Raw genomic sequence first — 12,357 nt, forward strand, 5'->3', positions numbered from 1 at the left:
TTACATCACTTGTAATCAAGTTTCCATTTTCTAGTCTCAGTGTAGTAGTTTTCATTGTGAAATAAATACTATATTTCCTAAGATAAAGTACACTGCTTTCACATCTTAACATCTTTAAAACAGTGAATTGTTACAAAATTTTTGTTGGTCAGGACACGATGATACAATTTATCATACCCATATATGCATTAGCATCAAAACCAAAAGTACTCAGACTTGCAGAATGAGTTTCAATGACTTGGGTGAAAATCTCTGAAAAATAATAAATATGGAGGGAGTTGGTGAATCAGGAGTGTTTTAACAGCCTCTAAGTAGAAGCAAAAAAGAAAAAACAGGCTAATTCTATGAGAGCAAGATAGACTTAAGTCTTAAGAGACTTACAAGCCAATGAGTTTTAAATTCTTTATGAATTCGCTTAAATTCTGAACCATCAAAGATATTGGCAGAGGACGATATTGCGTAAGAAAAACAGATATTGATGACTTTGACTGAAAGTGATTTAGAAGTAGGACCCTGAACCTGATGAAGTTTTAGCAATATCATAACTAATTCCTTTAGACTTACATTTTCTTTTTATGTATTCTCAAGAGTAATATATGAAAACGTTCTACATCTTGTTCGAAGAGTTTTTTCAAACATATAAAATAAAAATCCTAAATGATAAGAAATTATTGTGTGTTACTTTAATAAGCAAGATTTTAGAAAATTTGTTAATAATATGTACAATAATGGCACATCTTACAATTGAGGCGTCTTAGAAGTACACCTTCATCTACAGTGTGTGTACAACTATATTAAATGTAGAATAGCAGTACTTGCCATAAAACAATAGCAAGTAAACTACAACCTCAGATGGAAGCTACTGCCCTACTCTGATACTACCTTAGTATTTTATCACTGTCTATCAAATGTATCAAACAGTGAACAATAACAAATAAGTGAGGTGGTAAACAGGTAAAAAAGGGCAGTTTTGCCTTCAGTATACTGTCAAGAAAAATTGTCTAAGACTTGACAATGGATAAAAGAGATCCCTGGGTGTCACTGGGGTGGAAGGTTGGATGTCGCCCTCCAGACTCTCTGGGATTATCTGGTTCTATCAGGGTGTATTCCTTTGACCAGCTTTCTATTCACTAGACTATTTTACACATCTGTACAGGTAGAAGGTAACATGTAGAAAACTTGTAGTAATGAAAATGAGATTTGTTCATATCAGTGAAAATGAATTTTGTCTGATAGAAAGAAAGGATATGTTGTATTGCCCTGTATGATATTAGCCAGTTTGGAATCTTTCAGTGCTCTTGAATTGTGTGTGTTTGTATGGATATATTCAGTGTTTCTGAATGTGTGTGTATTATGGATCCATGTTTATATCCGTATAGCCATAATTCATAACCAATATGCAGTCATGCATTGCTTAAGGTGAAGATACATTCTGAGAGACATGTTGCCAGGTGATTTCATCATGCAAACATCATAGAGTGTACTTGCACAAACCTCGATGGTATAGTCTACTACATACCAAGGTTATATGGTATAGTCTATTGCTGTTAGGTTACAAACCTATACAGCATGTTACTGTGCTGAAGATTGTAGATAATTATAACACAATGGTAAGTATTTGTATGTCAAAACATATCTAAACATAGAAAAGGTACAGTAAAAATGTAGTATTATAATCTTATGGGACCACTGTGACATATACGGTCTGTCGTTGACTAAAATGTCACTGTATAGATGATAGATGGATTTTACACACACACACACACACACACACACACACACACAAACTCTTCAGATTCTCTTTTGAACCAGTTTTAACATCTTAATGATTCCCTTACTAGTTAATCATTTAAATAAAATATTTTACTTGTATTGATTTTATAGTTGTATGACAGTCATAATTTTATCTTTCTGAAAATTTCAATTTAGCATTATATAATGTCTTTGGAAGGAAGTTAAATATAAGGAATAAATGTTAATAATTATACTCAATATCTTTAGAGAAGGTTAATTTTCTGAAGTATTTCAGGATAATATATGTAAAACAATATTATGTTTAGATGCAAGTACACGTTCATCTTTTTATTAGTTGTGAAAAAAATTCAGGTACTTTATGCACACAGAGTTGTAGAACTCTTATTCGGCAGAGAGGAGTAAAAAGTTCAACATTTAAAGACAGAATTCCACTTATGCGAGTGATCTTTTGTTTTTGCAAATTACTTTGATAAGCCACGTGATTTGATAAGCCACATGGTTGTTGAATCATACACCTCAGGGCAAGACCAGAAGGACATAGGCATGATACAAAGTTAAAATGTAAATGAAACTGGAGTGTTATGAACTGCAAGAAATCAAAGAAGACAAAGGGTAATACAGGATGTAGCTGGATGCTGGAGACTCAGAAGAGATGGTCTCTTAAAATTCCCCAGATGGGCAAGCACAAGTTAGTTACAAGTATTGACCCTGACATTCACTTAAACCTACACATATCCTTGAGTTTGTGGTACTGCACGGAGTGAAGGGATGAGACGTGGTAGTGGTGTCTGAGTGGGAGCCATAGTGAGAACTAGAGACAGCTTACAATAAAAAGGAAAGGCAAAGGCTGAAGTGAGAACCAGAGGCAGGAGCTTGGAGCCTGAGATTAGAAGAAATAAACCTGACACCAAAGAATTCTCAGACATATTGGAAGGAATGATAGATTTCTCCTAATATGAAAAATGGAGGTTCAGGGCAATTTTTTTCTAAATCTTTAAAGACAAGATGATTGCAGCAAGCTAGAGGATTTGAACAAACTCAAGAGGACTGCATAACTTTCTTACTGGGTAGATACATGTGAACTTTATACATGTAAAATTTAACTTTACACATGTACACATGCATATATGCTATCCACACCAACATCATTATTGTAGCAAGAAATCAAAGTGCAAGACAAAGTGCAGTGAATATACCTTTTATTCTTCTATGTTTTTTAACTTTAAAATTATAGGTCAGATATGCAGCATAATTTGAATGAACTGGTTCTATATGTTTACACTGCATACATAGAGACATGTAGAAAACCTAAACAGCTTAGCTTAAGACTTTATAATTTTTATGTTCAAGGTACTTAACCAATATGAGGAATTTCATTAGACACTAAAATATTCATAAAACTCAAACAGAGACCAGCATTTTTAATTTAACTGATATCCTAAAACATAATTTTGGTTGTTGAATTTCAGATTCAAAATATTATTAAAAAAGAAGAAAACAACTGGTAAAACTGCCTTAGAAAACTAAATAATGGTGCTGCTAATATGGATAATATAGTATTACTAAACTTGACTTCATTTGAAAAGAGATACAAAGACTTTCTGAAAGTAGAATGTTCCAGTAAGTTTGTTACTCAACATGCAAGTGTATATAGTATTTTGCATGAATCAAAAATATGCCTGAGCAATGATTCTTTATAGCCAAGAACACAGCCTGTATATGATGGCCTAAGTGTTAAGTATTCTATTCCCAGGGATACGTCCACTGTGCTATTGTGTAATACACAGGTACTCTGTGTATGGTAACACTGCTAGTGCAAGGTCTGCTTTTCAAGGAGAGAAGAAAGGGCTCTGCCAGTGACGTAAGAATCCTATGAGAAATGGAAAACACCAAGGGCTATACAGGGGTGCTTTGTAGATGAGATAAACCTCTAATGGATTTGATTGGTGGAAACAGAAGAGAAAGTCGCTCACTTGCTATGTGTTCACTAAAAGATGAAATCGTAGCCAGAGGAGTTGCAAAAAAAGATGTTTCCTACGTGGACTAAGAAAGATGGTGACAGAAATCCAGCTTGGTTCTGAGTAGAGTTTCTGTGTAAACCCACCTTGAGCTAAAAGGCATTCCCCTCCCGCTTTAAAGTATCTTTAGGGAATAATTAGCTGTGCAATCATTGGTAAGTCCTAATATAGTTGGTTGATTTTTTTGCCTGGCCTAGGGCACCTGTATATTTTTATCAATAGGGCACAATAACTAAAACTGAGGAAAACCTATGATTTCCGCTTTCAGCATGGCTGACCATTGGCCCCCATGCCATCGCTCTTGTTTCACCAAGAATGTGGTTCTTCAGAGTTGGCCTTCTAAGAAAATGTATAAAACTGGAGAACCTTATAACTGCAATTTAGAGTTCATGCGCCTCATTATTACCCTAGAGACTGGGATTCTTTGAAGTTTAAGGATTGCCAGGAATCACACAGGCAGGGCTAGAAGCCATGGCTGTCTGTACACTATGTCTCAAGGTCACGCTGGTCAGACCATGCTTGGTTCAAAACATGAACCTAAGGGCATGATACTTTACACTTGTCACTGGCTTGCACTTAACTCTTTACTTGCACGCCTGCCCATATGCATCTTTTTCTAAGAAAACATTAAACCATAATATACTTTAAGTCTCTGTCAACATTTTGCTCAATCTTAGGTAAACAGACAAAGGATTACTATTCCACACTACACTTATTAATTGATATGAAAAATTATGGGGACCAAATGTATTCATTCTGTATAACAGAGAAAAAAAAATCCAATATATCATAATAAAACATATATGAAAATTTTGTGAAATAATAACTTGATATTGATATAGTTAAGATTTTATGTCAAATGCTTCTAAATTTGCCTAAATAACAAATGTAAGAAAGATATTTTAATGCTGACTTTATATTTTATACTAAAACATGAGATCCTTTTCAGAGGAGATCTTCTATAATATTACTTTCCTATTTGGTTATTAACCTAAATGACGTTGTTCGACTGGATTTCATGTGTTGCAGGTCCTGCTGGAAAATCATAAAACTGGGCTCATTTAGGAAGAGGCAATGTGGCTGTATCAGAAAAGCTGCCACATGTGAAACCTCACTTTCTGCCTCTTGAAATGTTTGTATTTCAGGTCTCCCAGGGACATGTCCACTGTGCTATTGTGTAATTTTATCAGCATGAACTTCTGCTGAATATTTTTCCTTCTTTTCAAAATCCATATTTTAGTAGAACTAACTTCAAAACTTAATGTTGCAACATCTGTGCCCATACACCTGGGAGCCATAGAAGATGTATCCTGAAGATTATCTACATTTTCTAATCTTATAAAATGCTACAAAAAGAGAGAAAAAGGTTATATATTTATTTTTCCTGGTCTGGATTTTTTTTTTTAAAAGACATCACTTTCTGCTTCCTTAGAAGGATTCTTAAAATAAAAGAGAATGAATACTTCTAAAGCTATAAAGAATGTCTTTACAAATGTAATAAAATACTCATTTGTTTTGTTTACAGATAATTCTTAATATATATGTACAACTTTCCATTAAGACACTATTTTGTGAATATAAAATCTGGAGCTATAGCCTTGAAATGTTTTCAGACAAGACTTTTTAATAACTAAATAAAAAGAAAGTAAAAAAATTGCTACTTTGAATTTATTTACTACTTTTCTTTTGTGGATCTATCAACAGCTGAATGGTTTCTTTTTTAAAAAAATAGAAGTTATGGTTGTATTTATTTCTCACATGGAAGATTGAGATACTGACAAACAAGAAAGTGTTTATGAATGGAGAGAAATGCCTTCCACCTGGCTTCCTTCTATTAGTTCTTTTATCTCTTTAGAATAAAATATGCAGCAATGTAAAGAGTTTAGAGCATATCAAAACTGCCGGCCTGAGATGGTGCTGCCAACCAAATGAATGGAACCGGTTGTCGTTGTTGAAGGATAATGTAGAATATGTGACATTCTAGAGACTCAAAATAGTGAAGAAGGATGATGAATGGACTTGGGGAAATCACATGTGGATTTTCTTGACTTTGTCATCAATTTATCAAATTATGATAAACACTAAATACTTATGGAGTGCATTCTATGTATCACACATTGTTTTAATTGCTTTGCACATTTTACTTATTAAATTTTCACCACAACTATATGTGACAGGTACTTTTGCCATCATCATCTTACAGATGAAGAACCTGAAGCAGATAGGTTAAGTAACTTGTCCAAAGTCACCCAGCTTGTCAATTGGTGGTGCAGAGCTACTGCAGAGCACCATGAATCTACATTGTCTCCTTTTCCTATGAGTACTTTTCATATAGGGAACAAAATAGCTTTTTACTCATACTTTGATGCAAAGTATAAGATGACAAAGGTGATGCATTTAAAATTATTTCAAATTTAAAAACCAGAAATATTCAAGGCAGGGCCAAGAGAAGTATCTATGGTAAAGATGGGAAGAGAAAATGTGGTTAATTCAAGACTACCAGCACTGTCACCTTACAGTGAAAAGTCAAATTTTAATAAAGAAATTCAACCTCATAGTTGCTAAAAGCAAGTAGCAGAATTTCACCTTGCTTTTTTCCCACATGCTATTCCGCCATTATCAGAAAAAGATTGGCATATTTACAAGGAAGAGAGGAAAGGTGGGTATTTAATTCTTCAGTCATCAGAGTAGTGTTCAATGCTTGGGAAGGCTCTGGGAGAAGGGAAACATGTCAATGTGCTGAATGCCAGCTTTTTTCTTATAGGTCAAGTCAAAAGAGGAAAACGTACAGCTGTTTGATGTTCCTCTTTACCATTTGCATTTCTTGAAATGCAATAAACAGAGCAAACAATTTCTGTTACAGAGAAATTAAGCTAACACGTGCAGCATTGTCTATTTTACACTTTTAAACTACAATTGAAGAGAGCAATACCATATATCTGATTCTGAGTAAGGGTTGTATCAATTCTCAGTTATCAATATTAGACATGAAATAACTTTGAATATACCCTTTATTTGACTTGACAGGAATGTGGAGTCATGAGTCTGAACTAGGATTTGCAATAGAGAAAAGCTTATTAGAGGCATAGACGTGGAAGAATATTGTACTGAAAATGCAGTCAACATTTTAAAAGTGTCAAAATCTCTAACATGGTTTTGCAATTAAACTGTGTCAATGCCCCTGCCAAGAAGAGTTCATAATTTGGAAGCTGTAGTTGCTATTGACCTGATTCTACAATTGAAATCATGTCTGAATTTTAATTTGGAAACAAAACTGATCACTGTGTTCTATACACAAGGCCTGTCAAGTTATTACTCTGCAACTGCTTTGAAAATACATATTTAAGAGTAGTATGAATTATGATATACTATAACAAAAATTATTTTATTAGCTTCTTTTAAGAGATTGCTTTATATTTGAAAATTGAATTATTTAAGTTCTTCAATTAACACTAAATTAATCAGAATAGTTTTTTAAAACACATTTTAAAAAATATTTCTATCTTCACTCTAATACATTATCTTCTTGCCCCAAATGCTGTTTTAATATTTAAGGAGTGTTCATTCCTCTTGAGTTTTCAGAAATCATTATAATGCTCACTTTTTTTTTAAAACAGTATTCAATATGATTGCATCCTAATATTAGCAAGCAAGATTGCAATTTAGGTTCATATAACATGCATTTTTTACATAAATTGTTTCTTTCATCACTGCTATACTAAGGAAGACAGATGAAATCAATACGAAAAGGTCAGTCTATTTGCTTTAAAGCCATTTCAGATTTTGTATGAACTTTATCCCTCTAGTCCATAATTTTGATTTCTTGCAGACTTTCTCAATACTGTAATTTTAAAAATTTAAATTGAATCTAAATGAATAACAAAAACATCTTTATGCTATACGTAATTGCTGTAAGTCTTCTGAGTATTTTCTTTTGCTACTTCTAGATTTTATTCTACTTTCAAATGGAGATTTGGGGCTAAGGAAATGTTCATTTTCCCCCTTTACAAACTGTAATTGCATGAGAATAACTTTGATGGTTGAATCCAAAGAAACTCTCCATTATTGATGGGTTAATTTAAGAGCAGTCCTACCTTTTTCACCTTCTTTTTCTTCTTGGTCATCTGTTAATGGAATCACTTCCGGTTGCTCCACAATCACGGCATCTTCTTGGTTTGATGAAAGTTCTAAATAGAATGACACAGACGGACAGTCAGGGTTGTTTTAGTTGGAATCATTGAGAGAATACTGTGACTATGGCATAGAAGGTTAGAGTTCTTTCTTCCCCCTTCAAGTTTCAATAGGTACACCAAGTTGAACACTATTGCTATCCTCCAGTAATCACTGCCTAAAACACACACACATACCATGCACACACACAGGTATATATAGAAGTCATGGTTCACAGTTTCATCTCATTCTCTGATAACAATATATTTTGATTTCCGTACCTTCTGTTTCCATACATGAGCTCTGGGATTCTGTTTCAATTTTTATTTCATTCTTCCTTGAATCATTCTCTTGTCCTATTCAAAACAGTGATTGAAAAATAAAAGAAATGTGACATGCATGACCGTAGCTTTATTCCTGACCTTCAGAAACCATGCTTTAATCATGCTTGGAGAGATAGAGAACAGTTTTGAAACCAAAGGGCAAAGATACACTTTTTCTAATCATCAGATTTGTATCAATTATTTTCTGAGAAATATCCTGATAATTTAGGAAAAAATCTTTTTTTTTTTTGGAAACTGATGTGAAACTGGCATACTTATTTAGCTTAGGAATGCACAGGATATGGATAGAGGACACAACCTGGAAATTTTCAAATTTTACAATAATTTCTGGGCTGTATGGGTTAACTACATTTAATTTCCTTTTAAGACACAAATATTTCCCATAGTGAGGATTCCTAGAAAATGAAAACACTACTTGCACTTTCATTTTTCCATCAACAGAGCATAAAAAAACTTGAGTAATGTGGGCACAAGGGAACTGGGGGGATAACAGCTCTGAGGGAAGAGAGAGACCCTCTCATATTGCTTTATATTGTTTTATACTCAGTACTTGTTTTAAGAGAAAAGCAAGGAAGTAAAACCAAAGACAGGCAGCCCTGCCCCAGGCCCGAAACCAGGCCTGGGCCTGCCTGGCCTAAATCCAGTAGTTAAAAATCAACTTATAACTTAGAAACCGATATTATTCATAGATTCCAGACATTGTATAGAAGAACATTGAAACTCCCTGCCCTGTTCTGTTTCACTCTGACCACCGGTGCATGCAGCCCCTGTCATGTACCCCCTGCTTGCTCAAGTCAATCATGACCCTTTCATGTGAAATCTTTAGTGTCGTGAGCCCTTAAAAGGGACAGAAATTGTGCATTTGGGGAGCTCAGATTTTAAGGCAGTAGCTTGCCAATGCTCCCAGCTGAATAAAGCCCTTCCTTCTACAACTCAGTGTCTGAGAAATTTTGTCTGTGGCTCATCCTGCTACATTTCTTGGTTCCCTGATGGGGAAACGAGGTAACTGACGGATGACTGAGGCAGCCCCTTAGGCAGCTTAGGCCTGCCCTGTGGAGCATCCCTGCGGGGGGCTCCGGCCAGCCTGAGTGACAGGATCCAAAGAGCGCTCCCAGGTAGGAAATTGCCCCAGTGGAACACCCTGCCAGAGCAGCACATAGCAGGCCCCTGCAGAGGATTAACACAGTGGCTGAACACTGGGAAGGAACTGGCACTTGGAGTCCAGACATCTGAAACTTGGTAAGATTAGTCTTTGGAACTTGTCCCACTCCATCTGAGTGGAAGAGTGGCCTGATCACCCACGGTGTGCCTGCATTGGCACTTTTGTTCTGGTTTTGACTTGACTTGAATTGAATTGCTAGATGCTTTGGTTTTGGTTTTGACTTGGCTTGAATCTTTTGGAACTCGGATTTTGAATTTCGTGATTTTGGTTTACTATAAACTGTAAAAGTGTGTGTGTGCCCTCCATACCCGTTCTTTGTCTTGTGGTGAGTGTGTGTGGTGTGAGCATGGTATTTTGTCTCAGGAAAAAAAAAAGAAAAACAAAAACAGATCAGGTGCAAGTAAGCCCACCCTACTAGGAACTATGTTAAAAAATTTCAAGAAAGAATTTAAAGGAGATTACGGTGTTACTGTGACACCAGGAAAACTCAGAACTTTGTGCGAAATAGACTGGCCAGCATTAGAGGTAGGTTGGCCATCAGAAGGAAGCCTGGACAGGTCCCTTGTTTCAAAAGTATGGCACAAGGTAACCTGTAAGCCAAGGCACCCAGGCCAGTTTCCGTACATAGACAGTTACAGCTAGTTTTAGACCCCCTTCCCCTGCATGGGGGAAGTTAAGAGAAGTTAAGAGAACAGCAGCATAAGCGGCTGGCAGAGGCAAGGAAAGACCAGCAGAGAGAAAAAGAGGCCATCTATACCAATTCTAAGTTAATTTAGACTAAACAAAGTCTTCTTAATAGCAAAGGATAATTGAAATCCCAAACTTACAAAGTTTTCAACAAAAGTGAAGTTTGCTAAAAGTTAACAGTGTAAAACATATTATAGTAACTTCTAATCTTGTGGCCTTAGACAGTCTAGTCCAAAGACATATAAAGAAAGTTCGCTTTAAAAAAAAAAGGGGCGGGGGGGAGGCAAAATTTATGTAAAAAGAGTGTTATATAGTAAATTCTTGTCCTGAAATAAATTAACTAGTTGTTTAAAGAAAAAAAGTTTGTAATAAGTCAAAAAGTTAAGACGTTGAAAAATTGTCTACAAAAGTCGTGAAAGAAAAAATGTTATAAAAAATTATGCAAAAAATGTTGTATAATTTAAAAGTAATAAGGCCTCCTGAGTACTATTAAAGAAACAGTTTATGTGCAAGGTGTATAAGAAAAGTAAAATACACCTTTAGTAAAAAAAATTATAAAAGGACATAAAAATGTGGATTTTTACCTACATTAAAAAGTTAAAAAAATTATTGTTTTAAAAATTTAAGCCAGTTTTAAAACGTTAATTGTAAAGAAAATTCTGTGTGTAAACATATTAGCTAAAGTTAAAAAGGTATCACCCAGTTTTTCTGTGAACTGGTTATTAAAGTAAAAATGCAACAGGTTTTTCTTAAAGCATCAACCTGCTCTTTAACAAAAATTATAAAAAGTTAAAAAAAGTCTATAAAATCTTACCTTATGGTCAAACATAAAAAATTAGATAAATATGTCTACAAGGTTTAAGTTTAACATTAATAACACACTAATATAAAAGTAAAATTTAACTTATCTAGTATAAAAATCATACAAGAAACATTATTAAATATAAAATAGTGTTTACCTTTCTTTAGTCTAAAAACTCATAAAAATAGGTGCTAAAGGAAACATTCATTTTACTAAAGGATCACAGAAGTTAAAGACTTAAAACAAACTTTGGCAATTAAGACAGCATACCAAGAATGCAAATGCCTAGTTTAAATGGATCAAATATTCCATCAGCACATTAAACAAAAGCAATTGTTGTGATTGTGCACATGGCAGGCCAAAGGCCCTAATTGTCCCCCTTCCACTAAGGTGGTCCTCCAGTCGACCAGGCGTAGGCTGCATGGTAGCTCTTTTCCAATATTCTACAGCCTGGAGTAATAAATCATGCCAAGCTCTCTCTGCTGTATCCTGAAGTCCCTGCAGGTCAGCACCCGAGGGCCATCCAGCTTCCGTCTCCCAATTCTAAGTTCACTTCATGTCTCTCATGGCAAGGAGGAGGCTTAGCATTCCTTGGAGACCTGAAGGGATGCAGTAACCTTAAGAATTTTCAAGAGCTTATCAGTCAGTCAGCCCTTGTTCATCCCCGAGCAGATGTGTGGTGGTATTGTGGGGGACCTTTACTGGGCACTCTGCTGAATAACTAGAGTGGCACTTGTGCTTTAGTCTATTTGGCTATCCCTTTCACCCTGGCATTTCATCAACCAGAGGAAAAACAAAAAATAAGACATCATAAAGCCAGAGAAGCCCCTTATAGGTCTTTCAACTCTCACATCGGTTTAGATGCAATTGGAGCCCCACAAGGAATACCAGATCAATTTAAAGCTTGAAATCAAATAGTTACAGGATTTAAGTCAATATTTTGGTAGATGACAGTCAATAAAAATGTAGATTAGATAAACTACATCTATTACAATGAACAGCAATGAGCTTTTCATGAGTTAAAAAGAAAAACTCATGTTGGCCCCAGCCCTGAGGCTACCTGACCTGACAAAACTCTTTACACTCTACAAGTCAGAAAGAGAAAAAATGGCAGTTGGAGTTTTAACCCAGACTGTAAGGCCCTGGCCAAGGCCAGTGGCCTATCTCTCAATACAACGAGACGAGGTTTCCAAAGGCTGGCCCCCATGTCCAGGGTCCCTGGTAGCAACGGCCCTGTTAGCACAAGAAGCAGATAAGCTAACTCTTAGGCAAAACCTAAACATAAAGTCCCGCCATGCTGTGGTGATTTTAATAAATACCAAAGGACACCATTAGCTAATGAATGCTAGACTAACTAGATACCAAAGCTTGCTCTGTGAAAATCCCCACATAACCATTGAAGTTTGCAACACCCTAACC

At 35.4% G+C, this 12,357-nt stretch overlaps 1 protein-coding gene across 5 annotated transcripts in view; it reads right to left on the reverse strand.

Moving 5' to 3' along the window:
* The window catches only part of MACROD2 (mono-ADP ribosylhydrolase 2), a 2,131,323-nt gene that overhangs the window by 59,474 nt on the left and 2,059,492 nt on the right, over positions 1 to 12,357 (reverse strand). For all 5 annotated transcript variants that reach the window (XM_058432749.1, XM_058432748.1, XM_058432747.1 and 2 more), the window contains 2 exons: positions 8,225 to 8,299; positions 7,868 to 7,960 (listed from right to left, as the gene is read on the reverse strand). In XM_058432749.1, the coding sequence (XP_058288732.1) occupies positions 7,868 to 7,960; positions 8,225 to 8,299 (168 nt within the window). The remainder of the gene's footprint in view (positions 1 to 7,867; positions 7,961 to 8,224; positions 8,300 to 12,357) is intronic.

This window comes from Hylobates moloch, unplaced genomic scaffold, assembly GCF_009828535.3.
Source record: "Hylobates moloch isolate HMO894 unplaced genomic scaffold, HMol_V3 SCAFFOLD_21, whole genome shotgun sequence".
Lineage (NCBI taxonomy): Eukaryota > Metazoa > Chordata > Mammalia > Primates > Hylobatidae > Hylobates > Hylobates moloch.